This window comes from Penicillium brevicompactum, assembly GCF_028827555.1.
Source record: "Penicillium brevicompactum strain IBT 35665 chromosome Unknown utg000003l_segment0_segment0, whole genome shotgun sequence".
Taxonomy (NCBI): domain Eukaryota; kingdom Fungi; phylum Ascomycota; class Eurotiomycetes; order Eurotiales; family Aspergillaceae; genus Penicillium; species Penicillium brevicompactum.
The window spans coordinates 1,381,878-1,398,961 of record NW_026623206.1 but is presented as its reverse complement, the minus strand read 5'-3'; the positions used below and the strand labels follow the sequence as shown (position 1 = coordinate 1,398,961).

General features: G+C 50.8%; 7 protein-coding genes across 7 annotated transcripts; 3 read left to right on the top strand and 4 right to left on the bottom strand.

Annotated features, from left to right (window-relative positions):
• Positions 1 to 147: 147 nt before the first annotated feature.
• Positions 148 to 2,129, bottom strand: tom70 (putative mitochondrial outer membrane translocase receptor (TOM70); the record flags this gene model as incomplete). The annotated part of the gene is made up of 3 exons (XM_056953677.1): positions 148 to 1,641; positions 1,692 to 1,771; positions 1,823 to 2,129. The coding sequence occupies 3 exons, from the start codon at positions 2,127 to 2,129 to the stop codon at positions 148 to 150; spliced, it is 1,881 nt and encodes a 626-aa protein (XP_056812566.1).
• A 319-nt stretch (positions 2,130 to 2,448) lies between these two features.
• On the top strand, positions 2,449 to 3,198 carry N7506_004382 (uncharacterized protein; the record flags this gene model as incomplete). The annotated part of the gene is made up of 1 exon (XM_056953676.1): positions 2,449 to 3,198. One exon carries the CDS (start codon positions 2,449 to 2,451, stop codon positions 3,196 to 3,198), a length of 750 nt encoding a protein of 249 aa, XP_056812565.1.
• Positions 3,199 to 3,346: 148 nt separating this feature from the next.
• Positions 3,347 to 4,679, bottom strand: N7506_004381 (tryptophan--tRNA ligase WRS1; the record flags this gene model as incomplete). Its single annotated transcript, XM_056953675.1, has 2 exons — positions 3,347 to 4,262; positions 4,312 to 4,679. Coding segments are annotated over 2 exons (1,284 nt in total), but the record flags the coding sequence as incomplete, so codon positions are not given.
• A 450-nt stretch (positions 4,680 to 5,129) lies between these two features.
• Positions 5,130 to 6,025, bottom strand: N7506_004380 (uncharacterized protein; the record flags this gene model as incomplete). The annotated part of the gene is made up of 2 exons (XM_056953674.1): positions 5,130 to 5,854; positions 5,968 to 6,025. 2 exons carry the CDS (start codon positions 6,023 to 6,025, stop codon positions 5,130 to 5,132), a joined length of 783 nt encoding a protein of 260 aa, XP_056812563.1.
• Positions 6,026 to 8,260: 2,235 nt separating this feature from the next.
• On the top strand, positions 8,261 to 9,019 carry N7506_004379 (ankyrin repeat domain-containing protein; the record flags this gene model as incomplete). Its single annotated transcript, XM_056953673.1, has 1 exon — positions 8,261 to 9,019. One exon carries the CDS (start codon positions 8,261 to 8,263, stop codon positions 9,017 to 9,019), a length of 759 nt encoding a protein of 252 aa, XP_056812562.1.
• A 482-nt stretch (positions 9,020 to 9,501) lies between these two features.
• N7506_004378 (uncharacterized protein) lies at positions 9,502 to 10,545 on the top strand (the record flags this gene model as incomplete). The annotated part of the gene is made up of 2 exons (XM_056953672.1): positions 9,502 to 9,660; positions 9,736 to 10,545. 2 exons carry the CDS (start codon positions 9,502 to 9,504, stop codon positions 10,543 to 10,545), a joined length of 969 nt encoding a protein of 322 aa, XP_056812561.1.
• Positions 10,546 to 10,758: 213 nt separating this feature from the next.
• Positions 10,759 to 15,340, bottom strand: N7506_004377 (uncharacterized protein; the record flags this gene model as incomplete). Its single annotated transcript, XM_056953671.1, has 5 exons — positions 10,759 to 12,196; positions 12,252 to 12,937; positions 12,984 to 14,585; positions 14,640 to 14,698; positions 14,752 to 15,340. The coding sequence occupies 5 exons, from the start codon at positions 15,338 to 15,340 to the stop codon at positions 10,759 to 10,761; spliced, it is 4,374 nt and encodes a 1,457-aa protein (XP_056812560.1).
• Positions 15,341 to 17,084: the final 1,744 nt, after the last annotated feature.

Below are 17,084 nucleotides of genomic sequence, written 5' to 3'. Positions count from 1 at the left end.
GAAATAAACAAAATACGGCCGGGGAATATGTCAACCGATAGTAAATACACGCAGAGGGGCTGATACAGCCGAGAAGAGAAAAGGCAGAGAAACTACCCAAGTGAGGGTAAAGACAAAAGGAAACGATGAGCCCGCCAATTCACGCTTTTACATGGGAGGGGCACCGCCGCCCATGGCACCCATGGTGTTCAGGCGGGCAGCCAGCTGGGGGTACTTCTCCTGGACCTCCAGCTGAGTGCGAGTGGCCTCGGCGTAGGAGATAGCGTTGATGATCTCGGCCTCGGTGCGAGCCAGCTCAGCGGCGCGCTCGAAGTACTTCAGAGCCTGGGCCACCTTACCCTGCTGGAGCAGCAGCTGGGCCATGGTGCCGACGGCAATGTCGCACTCGGGGTCGATGATCAGGGCCTTCTGGCAGAGGCTCTCGGCCTCCTGGAAGTCTTGCTTCCATTGGAACAGGGCAAGAGCCTTGTTGATCAAGGGCAGGACGTTGATGCCCATAACCTTGCTCTGCTTCTCCATCTCCACGGCCTTTTCGAACTTCTCGATGGCCTCAGAGTAGTTTTGTTGGTCGAGCAAAAGCTCACCGTAGTAGTTGTATACGTCAGGGACATCCTCGAAGTTCTTAACCGTCCGGCGGAAAGTGGCCATAGCCGAGGCAACGGAGCCCATCTTGTACTGTGTGACACCGAGTTGAATGTGGGAGAAGATGAAAGAGCTGTCGAGATCAATGGACTTCTGGTAGTCCTTGGCAGCCTCAGCGAGCTCAGTCAGGATGAAGTGGAGCTGGGCGCGGTGGTAGTAAATATCGGGGTCATCCTTGTTTTGTGCGATGGCGAGCTCGAAGTCATCAGCGGCAGCGTCCTTGTTTCCAAGCTCAAGGTGCAAGCTAGCGCGCTTGATGTAGCTCTGCACAAGAGATGGAGAGAGTTCAACACTCTTGTTCAGGTCAGTGAGGGCGCCGGCAGCATTGCCGCCAAGGTAAGTGAAGGTAGCGCGCATGTTGAGGGCCAGGCCCTCGAACTCGCCGAGGTCACCAAGCTCCAGAGCCTTCTCGAAAGCAGCAGCTGCCTCCTCGTAGGAGTCGCCAGTCTTCTTGCTCATGGCAATGAGACCCTTGCGCAGCTGGCCCTTGCTGGACTCGTCGTCCAGCTCAACAGACTCTTCCAGACCTTCAGGCAGGACCTGGGGACGGAAGCTCTGGAGGTAGTTGGAAACGAAAGTGGCGCTGGGAAGCTTCTTGGTGCGTGCCTCCAAGATTGCCAGGCTCTTCTTCTCGGCGACCTTCTTCAGCAGACGCTCGAGGGAGTTGCGGCTGACGTCGTTGGAGAAAGCATCGATGATGCAGCTGGCGGTGAAGTCGAGCAGAGCTTCGCTGTACTTCTCCAAGTGCTCGTATGCGATGGCTCTCCGGTTGAGGGCCTTGACGTATTCACTGTCCATGGCGAGGGCGGCGCTGGTGTCCTCGACGACCTTCTCCCAGTTGGACTGAACATTGTAACAAGCGGCGCGGTTGGAGTAGAAAACGGGGTCGGGCTTGCAAAGAATGGCCTTGCCGTACAGCTCAATCGCGTTGGGGTAGTCCTTAGCTCCGTAGGCCTTGTTACCAGCGGCCTTCAGCTTGGCGGCGTAGGCGTTGCGGGTCTGATCGGTTAGTGAGAAAGGCCGTAGTGAGGGAATTAATTGATGCGTACCTCCTCAGAGAGCTCTCCGACAGTCTCCTCATTGACCTCGGGAAGCTCCTCGGCGGGCTCCTCGGTCTTCTTTGGGGACTCTGGGCCCATGTCAGTCATGCGACCGCCGTGTTTGGATGAATGTCACCTACCCTCCTGCACGGAAGCAGTCTTCTTCTCTTCTTCGGCCTTCTTCTTCTCTGTTCGGCGCTGCTTCTTGCTCTTCTTGGGCACGGAAGGAGCCTTGTTGTTGTTGTCATTAAGGTAGTAAACGACACCGGCTCCGGTCACGACGACGGCGACACCGGCAATGGTGTATACAACAGCCTTGTTCTCAGAGACCCAGTTGGTGATGCGATCCCAGACAGATGCTGATGACTGTTCAGTCAACTTTGATGTGTCGAGTACCACATTCTGGGCGGCCTGGGTGGGCGTAGGTAACGGCAGCTGGTTCGACATGATGTGAAGAAACCACAAGAATCGACGCTAATTCTGAATTGTAGACCCGATTAGTATTTAGTGAATAAACTCGAGATGGAAGACAATGGCACACCTCGACAAAAGAAGTTAGAGATAGGGAGTCGGGAATGATGAAGCTGAGGAAAAGTCGAGAGTTCCGCTGGCCGCCTGGTCCAATCATGTGCGCTGCGCCGGCAACGCTCGAGTTCTCCACCAAACATTTTCCGGATTGAACCGTCATCGCTTCTTTTCTGTCGCAATTGTCCCCGAAGCTGCATAATTATTCGAATACTGACCGGATATCACAGCTATTTTCACAATGCCTGACTTTGAGATTATATCCTCCCTTCGCTTCGATCCAGCTCTCCCAGAAGCAGCCTCTCGCTATTCAACATGCTATCCCGATCCTCACAAGACCCCTTACTACCTCCTGCGTTACCATCACGACCGGCTTATAGCAGCCGCGCGCGATTTTGAATGGAAAGACGCATTGCCATGGTTGGAACAAGACCTCAAAAGCTTTGAACAATTCTTTGACGCGTCGATACCGGATCGAAGCAAAGCGTGGAGGCTGCGCATTGTAGTGGATCATAATGGGAGAGCGAGGATCGAAGCGAATCCAACAGCAGCAATCGACCTAATGACCTTATTCATTCCGTCGCTTCATACAACCCCGACCACGCCTGTTTGGACTGTCTACGTCGATCCGGAATCCACCAATCCGTCCAAATTCACTACACACAAGACCACTGCACGAGATGAATACACGTCCGCTCGTCTTCGAGCAGGTATTAATTCCCCGACAGAGACCTCGGAGGTGCTAGTGGTCAATCCGAATGATGAGATCATGGAAGGCAGCATCACTACACCTTACTTCCTCCGTGGTCATATGTGGGTCACACCTCCCCTGAGCAGCGGTGGCAATGCAGGCACAACGCGAAGGTATGCGTTGTCTCAAGGCTTTTGCATCGAGCAAAAGATGACCCGGCAAGATCTTGTGGATGGCGAGTCGTGTTGGCTAAGTAACGGCGTAAGGGGTTTCTTGCGAGGCCAAGTCGTTTTGTCGTAGCTCGAGTTTCAGTGTCCTTGCGGGTGACTATATAATGAATTTGATGAATGTGGAAACATACACGTATATTGGTGGTATTGGTGAATTGCTGAAAGGCTATGAAATGACATGAATCTTTTTGTTTTGCTCCATTCAATGGCCCGGACGTTTATTTCTTAGCCTTCTCAACCACGATGGGGTTGGGGTTTCCCTTCCACTCCAAGGGGCGGGGGCGCATGTACTCGGCCATGATCTCATCAGTGACCTGGGCTCTGCGCTCTTGGAATCCTTGGACGTATGTCTGCAGCTCAGCGATACACTTCTGCTTGATCTCGCCAGTCATCATCTTTCCGCCCTCGTATTCAGTGCGAATGCGCTCCAACTCCTCGTCATCCTCGAGGAAGAATGTCAGGTACTGGAAGGGAATATCGTTCTTGGTGTTTCCGCCAAGCTCACGCTGCAGTTCGGCGGTATCCTGACCACCGGAGAAAGCGTGCTTGTTGATCTTATTCTTGATCTTGTTGGGGGTATCGCTCATGAAAATGGCAGAGCTGTCAACACTAGCAGACATTTTGGATCCGGGGCCCTGGAGAGCGGGAAGGAAGATTGAGTGAATGAGAGAAGGCTTCTTGTACTTCATCTTCTCGGCGTGTTCACGGCATTGGCGGAAGTAAGGATCCTGGTCAATGGCGCAGGGAATCAGACAGGGAATTGAGGCGACCTTCTTTGTATCGGTGCCGAAGATGTGAGGGAAACTGGTGGAGAAAGCAGACGCTGACTGAGTAGCACAGAAGTGGAACTCGCCAATGTTGTTGCTATCGTTGAAGCCGAAAGTACCCTTGACTTGGTTGATGGTGATTCGCTTGGCCATACGGCACATGTTCTCGTAGAAAGCACCGCCGATGAACTCGAAATCACTGAAGATAAAGGTCTTCTTCATGTCGAATCCAACGGCAATGATATCCTTAGCGTTCGCCCGGGTGTATCTCTTTGAGTCCTCGATCTCAATCTTCTGAGAGTGCATGAACTTCTCGTCATCGGTCATCATAATCACGAGGGGCACATCGAAAACGTCCTGGAGCCACCTAAAAAGGTTGTTAGTATAAGATTCTGGAAGTGAAAAGCAAAACCTACTTGGTGAATTCAAAAGGCACAGTGTGTCCGACGTGCATGCTGTCACTACTCGGTCCACGGCCCGTGTAAAGGAAGAAGGGTTCACCCTTCTCATGCTTGTCCAAAATCTTCGACAAGTCACGGTGACTGAAGACAATGCTTCGGCGCATGAAACGATGAGGCCGGTGGCCAGTCACCTTCTCGAAGCGCTCCAAAAGTGCAGCATTGATAGGTGTGGCGCCAAACTCGCGTGTGAGCTTCTCATAGTCGACAGGCAAGAGCTTGCCGGACTCATCGACTCCGCCAGAGACATCGAATGGTGTGACGATTTGGCCAACGGCCTTTGTCTCGGCCTTCTCGTCGATGCTCAGGTCGTTGAGCGCGGGGGGGCTGTTCGGTCGCCATGTTGTACGGTTTTATGCTAGTGTTGTTAGTTTCAATGATCCAGTTGTAGGGGTCCAAAGCGAGATCTCACGTTATCTTAAGGTCGAGAAGTGAATTTCTGCCCATGTGCCCCTCTCCCAATATCGGGATGACTCAGAAAATCTGCTATCAGTGGGCATTCCGATTGGCTGGGAGAGTATGGAATCACATGACCTGTCTTTAACCCCGCAACTCGTCCGATTTTCTTTGTTTTTCTTATTCACGTTGGTGCTATATCTTATGTATCTCTGTGTTTGGGTCTTATTTGTGTCCAGTGCTCGAATCCCGATGTGGTTTGTTTGTTAGAGAGCAAACGCCCTGTTCGGAGACCTCGGGAACTACTTTTTGCAAGATATGTTATGGCTTCCAACGTTCAACCTTGGAAATTTAAGAATGAAGTTTTGATGAAATAGGACTTATGAGTCCCATCCCCATACACCACACATCCGAGCCTTTATGCTTGTTGGAGGCCAGTAGTTGGTATCACGGATAGTGTTGTCCACAACACCCATCAATACCTCTTGCTCAAATCGGTCCGTGAATCGATCACCACAAATGGTGATGGCAATGCATGCTGCCAGTAGCGCCGTCGGAGACTGGCGATTTGACAATGCTATGCCACATATTTCCAAAACAATCGACTTTAACTTGGAGTCGAGTAATTCTTCCGCGCCTTTTTGACCAGGCCCAATCCGCGCGATAGTCGGATCGTATGCCGCCAATAAAATGTCTATCAGCCCGATACTATGCTCTGCAAGGATATGGTAGTCATTGAGATACCATTTTTGAGGAAAGACTTCATTCTTCTCTCTGTCCGGCGCAGCAGAAAACACTGGCGAAAAGGATGCTGGTCGACAGTTCAGCCAGTGACGGTACAGATCAATCAATTCCTCATAAGATGGAGAGTCAACTGGATTTTGATCGCCATAGCAATATTGGACAATATGCGCACAAATGATGATCAGCCTGTTTACCAACACATGATCGGGCGCATCCCCACCATGGAGATAGTCATCGCAAACTCTGAGCGGCAGGCGAAAAGACCGTTGTTGGGAATAGGCTAAGTGAAACTCTTGACGGAAGCCAACCCAGAATACAGCGGACCGAAAGCCAGTCGAGCAAAGCGCCAGGCTTGCCTGTGCTTCTAGAAAGAATTGTAGACCCCGAATGGCTGTGTCAGTTGGAAAATCGGACGTGAATGGGTCTGTCAAAATGTGAGAAAGTCGTAGCAAGCAAAGAAGCGATTAAACGTACTATCAAGCTCTTCGTAGAAACGGAGGACGACCACCGCGGCAAGTAGGTTCTCATCCATGATTGCACCTGGCCCATCGGCCAAAAGCCGTAACTGACTGATACATCGGCTGTGATAATCCAGTACTGCCTCTTCATTGATCACAAGGCCTTGTATTAGGCTGAACTTCGACTGAAATTCTTTCTGTCGAAAGCCTGGAAGTGTAGTAAAATGTCTCGCCGATGTGCATAAGAGTGCATTGAGAAGAGGTGCGCAGCCCCGGGCGCGTTGTGGAACAACCAGACCAAAATGACGCTCCGGATCGCATAGATCAAACTACTAGCTTGGTCAACGAGTACACCCTCAGGATGAAGCCAAATCTTACCCATTTTGCTAGCTCTTCGACGAAATATCTTAAGAGAAATGCCTCACCAATATTGATTTCCAGGGATGATATGGGCCGCTCAGTTGAGGACGGTGGTAAATGCTACAACGAGTTAGTAAGTGCCTGAGATTCACATCGACGTGACATACGATAGGACCCTGGCCTGTGATTCCATAACAAGGTCCCTCAGCAATTCGATTTGGGAACAAATCGGACACAGAGTGGGATTCGGGTGCATCGGTATTTGCTACAGAAGCACCAGCAAACTTCGGTGTCTCATCGATGTAGTGAAGGATTGCAGAGCCTATCGGAAATCAGATCAAGACCACCCGAGACATACAGCATAAAAAGACCTAAATTTGTAGAGAGTGTCCCATTAAGGGAAGTGTTGTGGAATTGAAGCTTAGGTTTGCGACGGATGCATTCGCGGCCAGATTTTTGGCATCTCAAGCATTTTGGCGTAGTATCGTCGCCTGCTGACAGTTAGAACGCGGCTTAACACAGTAGTGTCGATTGCCTTATAACAGACATTTGAGATGATTTTCTGTTGAATGTAATAATTAGTTTTATTCAGTTGATGCTAGAGGAAAAATGCAATCACGTACTCCTGCAATTATCACTGGGAACCAAACATGGTTAGAAAATTCTTTCACCCCATTTCTTCTTCGAAAACGTATAAGACATACCAGGGTTTTGGCTTTGGGGTCATGCCTTGAAATAGACGATGGCAGACGGTTGGAAGTAGAAATTAGAAAAGGCGGGGAAGATCTGATGCTAAACTCTCTTGTCCGGCCTCCAGGGCTATCTTAGCGCCTTAGTAATAACATCATCAACCCGTGGACCTGTGGACTTCCACCCGGGTAACTTGTAATTTTCCCCGCGGTTCCTAATATTGATAAAATTATTCCTGGAGGTGAAGCTGCCCAGGTGCTTGATTGGTAAACCTGAGGAACGGGCGCCAAGACATCCATGGGTGAGCAGGGATATATTCTAGTACACCTGGGCATCAGCTAGAGATAGTCTAGTTCAGGCTCTTTCAGATATAAGCCATAACTTTGGTTTTTACCATTTACGAGGTATGAAAGGTATACTATCTCACATAGCGGTTGGCACTCCGTACTCTATACATATTATCACTTGAGATACGGAGTATCCTCGATCTGATATTGTATCCTCCAGTGGGAAAAGGTTGGGCAGCAAGACCACGAGATGTGGCGGCATTGAAGGGGCATGTGGCGCTGAGGCGTCTTAAAATACGAGCCCAGGTCTTTAAATAGGGTTTGTTCCCAATTAATTATTGAACAGGAGTTCGCCGAGAACCACCTTTGATTATGGCGCATCTTGGCGTGGCTGTAAGTATAGTAAACACATTTCCTCATATAGAGTACAGAAAGCAAGAGTAAACCTCATATCAATGTACATAGGACGTTGTTTTGGTTACCACTTCCAGTTTTTCGTGTTTGCTTGCCTAGGCACTGGGATACTCCAGTGGCTGGCTACGGTACAAAAGTAGAAGCTCATCAAAGCTATGGCTGGCTGAAGGCAAACACAAACCCTCCATACGGAGTACCCCATAGGGTTGCGTAGAATTGGCCAAACGCCAGGGCATCAAATTAGTGCACCTGGGCATATTTGATTCCTATGGTGATTAAATACTGCATGGGCAGTGGATACCCCTGAGAGGCTGGGGTTTGGTTGCTGGTTTGTGGCTTGGAGAAATGTTCATTGATGGCTGAATGTGAGATATCACTCGAAACCATGCATTGTGTATGCACGGGTGAGGAATGTTATATAATATGATACAATGTGCAGACTACACGTGTAGACAGGAGAAATCCCACTGGAATGTGAATACAACTTTTTTTTTCTCTTCCTCTTGCAACCCCATCTCCTCTCCTAGCTTCACACCGGTGAAAGGTGAACCAATCAATATGCACTTGCTCATGTTGCCAGCTGAGCTTCTGTTGTCAATCCCAACATTCCTCAAGAATGAGAATGATGTCAGCTCACTGTCTCGATCATCTACTCGCCTCCATCTTATATTGACCCCTTGGCTTTATCGATACAATTCTCGACACAGTGCAAGCTCCTCCATTTTATGGGCCACCGAGAGTGGGAACGAGGCAACTGCCCGGCTTTCCATACGAGAAGGAGGCGATCTTGGCATTAGAGACGACAGCGGGCGCTCATTGCTATCACGAGCAGCATATCATGGACATGAAACGGTGGTAAAGGCACTACTTGAGACGGAGAAAGTAGATATCGAATCGAGGGACAACCAGGGCCGGACGGCTTTATTTTGGGCTGCCGCTAACGGGCATGATAAAGTTGTGAAGCTTTTGATTGAAGCATCGGCGGAAACAGGATCGAGGGATATTGCTGGGTGGACAATTTTGTTCTGGCCTGCGGCATACGGGCATATCTCTGTGGTTAAAATGATAATTGCAACTGAAGCAGTGGATGTGGACTCCAAGGACGCAGAAGGCCGGACGCCATTATACATGGCTGCGGCCAGAGGCCACGAGGCTGTCGCTAGATTTCTGGTTCAACAGGAAAAAGTCAATCTAGCTTCCGAAGATTGTCAGGGTCGATCGTTATCATATTGGCCCATGGTGAATGGGTACAAGATCGTTGGTAATGTTTTGGAAGAGGCCAAAGCCTCCCGTGTCGAAGTGGATCGAAAGAGGTAGATTGGGACCTGTAATTAAAGCGAAAATGGAAAGCATGAGAGGCAAGCGGTGCCAATCTCACATTGTTCATTGTATCCAGGCCACTGCCATGCCGCTATAGTTCATATCAGGCTAGCGTCGGACTTTATTTCCGTAGATCCGAGCGGAGATCGAATCTTGGAAGCACATGGTCCGTGGACCATCGCACATGGCGCCAAGCCTGACCGTTAGATATTGAATACTACGAAGTGCTTCTACTTCGCACCATAGCGAATACAGAATAGTGCTTACCAGTACAGATAGCGAGTAAGAGTATTCGGGGTATCGGCGTCAACCCAAACCCGAAATGCCGAGAGCACATCCCGTGCAACAGCTCCCGCGGTCTCCAATGGCTCCATATAAACCGCAGATCTCTCCCCACCAAACCACATTGCAAATAAGAGATCCGACATCCCCCACCATTTCCTCTTCCGCATTCACCCCAATTCCCCTTCCGCGAAACAATGGCCACCACAACCTCCCCCAAACTCGCAGGCCTGGACCTCGTCCAAGCCACCTACAAGAAAGTCAACGACCACGAAATCCGAACAGACATCCTCATCCCCCAAAAGGCTCACGCCGGAAAAAGACCCGTCATCATCCGGTTCCATGGCGGCGGCCTGGTATGTCCCACACCCACACCCACACCCACACCAACACCATGTCACCCGCAATCAACCATCAACTAACAAACCAAGGTAACCGGTGACTCGCTCTACATGGATTGGTGGTCATACTGGGTATCCGACCTAGCAATTGAAAACAACGCCATAATCATCAGCCCGAACTACCGCCTCCTGCCAAGCGCCACAAGCACACAGATCTACGAAGACATCGAGGACTTTTGGACATGGGTGCATTCCTCCGCGTTCAAGGACCTGCTCGCTGCACACTCCACCCCCACAGAAGCTGATCTCGATCGCATCTTGACAGCCGGTGAATCTGCAGGTGGATTATTGAGTGTTTCGCTTGCGCTTGCGCATGCGCGCGAGATTCGCGCATGTACAGCTGCGTACCCGTGCGTGGATCTTTCCGTGGAAGCATACTCGAAGCCTCGGGATGTGTTGCCGTTTGGTGAAGACACGCCCGAGAGTGTTTGGGACAATGGTCTTGCTTCGTTTGTGGATGTGGAGAGTTCTCTTGTGAGCGAGGCGAGGGGGCAGTTTATGCTTGCGGGTGTTCAGTGGGGACGGTTTACTGAATTGTATGAAGCTGGGGCTAAGGGGGATGTTGAGATAAGGTATCCTCATTTGAGACTTGAGAAGACTAAGGAAATTCCTGCTGGTGGAATTGCTATTATTCATGGCAGACAGGATAGTGTTGTTCCGGCGGTGGAGAGTGAGAAGTTTGTTGCGCGGGCTCGGGAGGTATTGAAGGGGGATCCTGGTAGTGAGAGGATTGTTCTGGCTTTGCAGGATGGGGAGCATGGATTTGATGCGGAGGTGAGATATGAGGAGGCTTGGTTGAAGGATACGTTGAAGGTTGCTGTTGCTACCTGGCTGGAATGAGTAAAATGATTTGATAAATTGTATATAATAGTCATTTGAATATATCCATCTATGTCCAATGTATCTAGCAATCAGTGTCACAAAGCACGATGCAAAGCAAAATATTAACCCAAAACGCCTCTAATTACAAACGATAAATATTCACAGGGCCATCTGAGGAAGGAAAAAAATAGGGAGAGAGATGACCGGAGGAGGGACAGGTGAGTAGATAGCTTATTTTCCACCCTTCTTCTCAGAAGCGGGCTTCTTGGAGCTCTTCTTCTCACCAGTGTTCCAGCGCTTCACACGGACAAGGTAGTACATGACAACAGCCATGAAGATGTTGAAAGCGATGAAAGCCCACATGATGCCGAAGTTGCGCCATCTGTCATCATAGTTGATGCCGAAAGAGGCCAAGGACTGATCGGCAACTGCCAGAGGACAGTACTCGCAATCGCTGGTCGCATTGCCATTCATGATTCTACCACCAGCCGCATCAGCGTACTTTTGGAGGTATTGCATGCAAGTCTGACCGGAGGGCGGGTTGAAGATCGACAGCTCAGAGTGGGAGCACTCGACTTGGCGGCCGTGAAGTTGGGCTGCGGCCATACCGCCAATCCAGTAGGTGAAGGGCGAGACGCGATACATGAAGATCCAGAAGTGGGGGAAGGCATCAGGTGTCTGCATGACACCACAGAAAGTGAGAGACATGGCGAAGAGGAGCACGACGACAGCACTGGCGGTCTGTTCGTCGGGGAGACCGGCGATGACCATGTGGGTGAAGGTGCTAGCGTAGATGAAGAAGACGATACAGAAGACGAGAGTGGTGCCCTGAGCGGCGGAATCGGGGATTCCGACGACGGCGTAGAAGTAACAGGCATATGTCAGAACACCCATCACGATCATGTAGGGGATCTCGACAATGATGTTGGCGATGAGGAAGGCCTTCCACGAGTAGGACTTGCTGGGGCGTTCACGTCCCTCGTAAAGCGAACGTTGGGTGACGAAGACGGGCATGATTTGTTGAGACAGCGAAGAGAAGATAGTACAGATCATGAAGAGCGAGTAGAGGATCGTCTGCATTCCCTGCAGGGACGTTTGGGCGTTGTAGAACGAGAAACCGATGAACAGACCGGAGGCGATTCCAAGACCCCACTTAGCCAGAACGTAAGAAGGCATGCGCCAGTATTGGGTGAAGACACGGGTGGTGACCAGAGAGATTTGGTACCAAAGAGGCATGGCGAACTCAGAATGGCCCTGAGCGGTGTCTTCCTCAACAGCAGGTGCTTCGTTCGCCTTTTCGGCGTGGATGCGGTTCAGCTCGGTCTGGACCTGTACGCATTCCTGGCTCTGCTTCCAAACATCGAACCAATCTTGACCCTTGTCGTTTTGACCGGCGTTGACAACGTTGAGCATGTACTCGGCGGGGTTCTCGGCATCGTCACACTTGCGGGCACCGTTGGCCTCGAAGTACTCAAGCATTGTGCTAGAGTTCTCTCCGACCGGGCCGAAGTAGACAGTCTTACCACCACGAGCAAGGAAGAGCAATTGATCGAACTGCTGGAAAAGCATGGCGCTGGGCTGATGGATAGTGCAGAGAACCGCTTGACCGTGCTCGGCAAGCTTGCGAAGGAACGAACAGATAGCCCACGAGGACTGAGAGTCAAGACCACTGAGGAAGACATTAGAATACGCATCGAAAAGGGATGTGAGGAGTTAGTACGTACCTGGTAGGCTCATCCAAGAACAAAAGAAGCTTGGGCTTCGCGGCAAGTTCAACACCGATAGTCAGAAGCTTGCGCTGTTCGACGTTCAGACCCTCACCGGGGACACCGACAATAGCCTCAGCGAATTCCTCCATTTTCAACATCTTGATGACATCCTCGACATAATCGTACTTCTCCTGGGTAGGAACCGAAGCAGGCTGACGCAACATAGCGCTGAACCGCAGAGACTCGCGAACAGTAGCAGTATCCAAGTGAAGATCCTGCTGCTGAACATATCCGGTCTTTCGCTGGAAACTAGCATCGAGACCACGACCGTTGACAAACATGTCACCAGTAATGACACCCATAGATGTACGGTGAGCCAAGACATCAAGCAAGGTGGTCTTACCAGCACCACTGACACCCATCAGGGCAGTCAAAGTTCCAGGCTTAACCCATCCAGAGACATTATCTAGGAGGCGGCGAGGCTCGCCCTTAATCTCGATATCGTAAGAAACATCGCGCCAGGTGAAGGTGTCGGTCTGGGCCTGAATGGCACCCATGCCTCCCTTGTCGTCAGAGTCGGAAACCTCGGCCTTGGAAGGACCAGCGTTCTCAACATCAGATCCAGCCATGTGGCTTTGGCGCATGCTGGGGGGGCTCGTGACCACGGCGGAAGACCAAGGCTTCAGCAGTGCTGGTGGTGGCTGAGTTGAGCTCGCAAGCGATAAAGTAGATCAACATGAAACCAACGAGGAATGCAATGAGGATACCGAAGTTGCGCCAGACATGGCTGTAGCTGTAAGAGTAGTTCAGTTGAATGTATCGGTCGCCGCTGACGGTCAAGGAACCGGCCACCGAGCCGGCAGTGCTGCAACTGAATGCATCACCTGAGAGATCGGCGTAGGCGGGGACGAAAGACGAGCAAGGGAAGTCGCGACCGTGGAATTCGTTGGCGATCAAGATCTCAAAGGCGTAGTAAATGGGGTTGAGATAGTGGATCCATTCGAACCAAGGATGCATGGAGGGCACAGGAAGCACGAAACCGGTGTAGACGACGAGAGCCAGAATCATAACTCCTGACAAACCCATAGCCTGTGCGATAGTCTTGGTCACAGCAGCTAGGGTACGGAAGACAGCACTCATGACGAATGTGATGACAAAAGTGATCAGGAAGTAGAGGAAGAAGGTGTCAGGCTCTCGCTTCAGACCAGCCATGAAGTACAGAATGATGTTGAAGGCGACTGCCAAGGCGAATTTGACCGGGATATCACTGAGAACACCAGCGATTGCTTCCGTGGCGGGATGATAGAAGGCGAAAGATGCATGTTTTTCGACGATTGGGCGTTGAGAGTACAGGGCGTTGATTTCGGACATTGCAGTGAGGGCGTTGAGAAGGACAGCGAAGAAAAGAGTGGCACCTTTGGACTGGAAGCCCGCGGTGTCGTCTTTCGTTCCGTAGAAGCATGATCCAATAATGAGGGCCATGATGATATTAGTACTGATCACAGCCACTGTCGCAGCTGCATCGTTCCATAGTCGTTGATATGCACGCACGGTGTTCAGCTTGATCTGCATAGGAACACTGATAAGGTAAGGGGACTTGGGGCGGGTGTGCTTGGCTTGAGCGCCGCGCTTGTGCTCTCGAAGTTGTGCAAGAGCCTGTGCATCGGGGCTGACGGGGTTCTGCGTCTCGTATGCCGCAATTTCGTCCTGGACATATTTGAACTGAGGGGAGTTGATCCACGCATTCTCGAAATCCTCGGGGGTGCGAGGAACTCGGCTCTCCATGCCGGGCTTAGCGCGGCGCTCCTGTGGGTTGGTGATGGAGGTGAGGAAATCACCAGTAGTCTGTCGGGCGGGGCAGTCCCAGCCTTGGTCCTCGAAGAAGGCTTTGGCACCAGCGGCAGTGCCGAAGTAGATTTGTCGACCCTCGTAAAGGACGATCACTTTGTCGAAGATATCGTAGATACTCTGACTTGCCTGGTACGCAGCGACTGCGTGGCACGATCCAGTGATATCCGAGGAGAGGCGCAGCGCCTCGACGAACTTGAGTGCGGTGGCCGAATCCAATCCTCTAGTGGAGTTATCCCAGGCGGCAATTGGAGCATGGGCAACAGCCATCTCGGCGATACTGACACGCTTTCGCTCTCCACCGGAGACACCTCGGACAAAGTCATCACCAACACGGGTGTTGTAAGTATGACTTAATCCAAAGACTGCCATAATGATCTGCGCCATATACTTGGCGTGCTCGGACCGCGACATATCTTGGAACCGGTTGGTGGGCGTGCGTGTGGCGGCGGCAAACTCCAAAGTCTGGCCAACCGTCAAGTGGGGGAAATGTCTGTCCACCTGTTTCACTGGTTAGCATGTTGTCATCGAGGAGCTGGTAGGTTGATGAAATACCTCTTGGTTGTACACAACCTCACCCTTGAATTCCTTCATCATGCGATCTTGGGGAATTCCTGGATGATATTAGCCAATGTTCGAATGGTGTAACCCACATCATAATACTCACCATTATAATGAATTGTGCTTTCCTTATCCATGTCCAATCCATGGAGCTCTCCGGTCAATGACTTCAAAAAGGTACTGCAACCAGCGCCGGGACGACCAAGGACAAGTAGAAGCTCGCCGCTCTTCATGATACCATGGAAGTCCTTCAGAATGCGCCGTTGGGGAGCATGTGATTGACGAAGAAGCTGGGGAAGTCTGAGAGGAGCTGATAGTGTGGAGGCAACGGTCTCCTGGAACTGCAATGCAGCACCCGATCCGTATACATTGAGGTTCTTGAAGATCACGTCCGATGTATGACCGGGTGCTCCATCCCGACCTCGATCGTTGATAGCTAGCTTGAGCCACTTGCGTAGGTCAAACTTTCCAGACAAAGGATCCAGTGATGGATCCTGCTGAGCGAGATTTGTCAATGAATCTTGGGCACCGGGTGTGGTGGATTGGCGGCGGGATCGCTGGGTGGCGATCTTGGTGAGTGTCTCTACATCAGCTTCGTTGATGAGACTGATGGGGTCATCTAGGGTTGAGGAGTCTCCGCTTCGAGATCCCACCTCCTTCTCCCTGGGCTCAAGAGAGCCAGCTTCCGATACCATTGTGCCGGTGTGTGGAGACACGTTAAGGTGGTATGGGAAAAAATGATAATAAACAGAGCTTACAGAATAGGCCAGGGAGGAAATGCCAGATACTTAAAGGGTCTGGCCCCCGGGTACGAAAATTCCCCCGATGACCGTTTCCGGGTCGCCATGTTGGACTTTGTTGGTAAAGTGGATCTCTCGGCATCGGAGCAACAGTCGACGACTAATCTGAGTGGAGTATACCCAGTCGCCCGGGAGCCGATGATTCGGTGGAGGTGGCAGCTCTGACTTCCAAGTATAGAGAGCCTGGTCGCCTTTGGGCGCTCGCCGTGCTTGGCACTGGACCCGCCGCAAAACTCGACTCGGTTGACTTAACTTCCGATGACTCAGCGGGTGTTTTTACCCATTCCCAGGTGGGTCTCGGGACGGATGCTGGAGATCCCGGCCTCCGTTTTGCTATGGATCTAATCCGGGCAGGTTATGAACATAACTTAAATTGTTCATTGAAAACATCATAGATAGCTGCCTGGCCTGTTTGTCAAGGAGTACGAAGTATTGGAAACATACGAACTAGAGTCAGCAAGGCGTTTCTCGGACGAACCCTCGGTCGAATAGACCCTAGTACATGTCCCGGCTCGGGATTGCGCCTGGGCAGGCGCTAGAAACAAAGCCTTCATTCTAGACGGAGTTAACTAGACCCGGTATGTGAGCCTCCCCACCTTATCTCCGTCCCCGTGAAACTTCTCCGTATCTACCGGACGAATTGGTCCGAACCCACGGAGTATGCACTTTTGACGTCTCGGATCTTCGTGCGAAAAAGTCTGACACCCTTAATCCAGACTAGCGGTCGCATATCGCCTTTGATTCATACACTAGCGCAATCACTTTATGTACAAATTAAGTTAATTATACATTTTTATTTCTCCATCAGTAATTGCATATTGCCTATGAAACGTGGACCCGACCACTCGTGTCATTCAATCGCTGAGCTGTCTACTCCGTAGTATTCTGTATGCATGCACTTAATATTCCGTAGGTTCGTGGTTGTACGTCACCATTGGATCCAAGCGTTCGTATCAGATATTTACACGTCCAATGTCCAGCTGTCTGACTCAGATCATCACCCCTGTCCGTGGATCTCAAACAATCGGGGCTTGCCAATAGTGGCCTTGTATCAGATCACTAGCGGGACCTCGGGAGGCTGCAGGCTGACGACAATACTCCGTAATGACCCTGTACGGCATGTGCGCTCCTTACACACATAATGCACTCATATCTCTGTTTTGCATCCTATAAATACTATACCCAATCTCCTCACTTGACTGCCAAGGTGAAAAAGCGGTTTCCATGGGAAAATAATATACCTCCGTTTTCCGAATCATTTTCTTTAATGTGACCGTGATGCGATCTTCTCTTTCTCTCGCATTCCAATATTAGCAAGGATATCCCTGGCGCGGCGAGACAAATCACCTCATTGCACATTAAGTTCTCCCCACTTTGAGGTAATTACACGTGGGATCAATTCTGCGCATAAATCACCATCCCCCAGATAATGACTAGACCGATTTAAATGACCCCTATTCACCAAGGTACCACCTGGCCATTTCTGTAGTCAAAAGATGTTGACACCGAGCCCCTTTTCCGATCTTACTCCTGACCACATCAAAAGGCCAATTGGACCGACTTTTCGCTCGAAAAATGAGTTATGGTATTGTCAAGCTATTTGCTCATCCTGGGAGCGATCTTGGTAAACAGCAGGGCA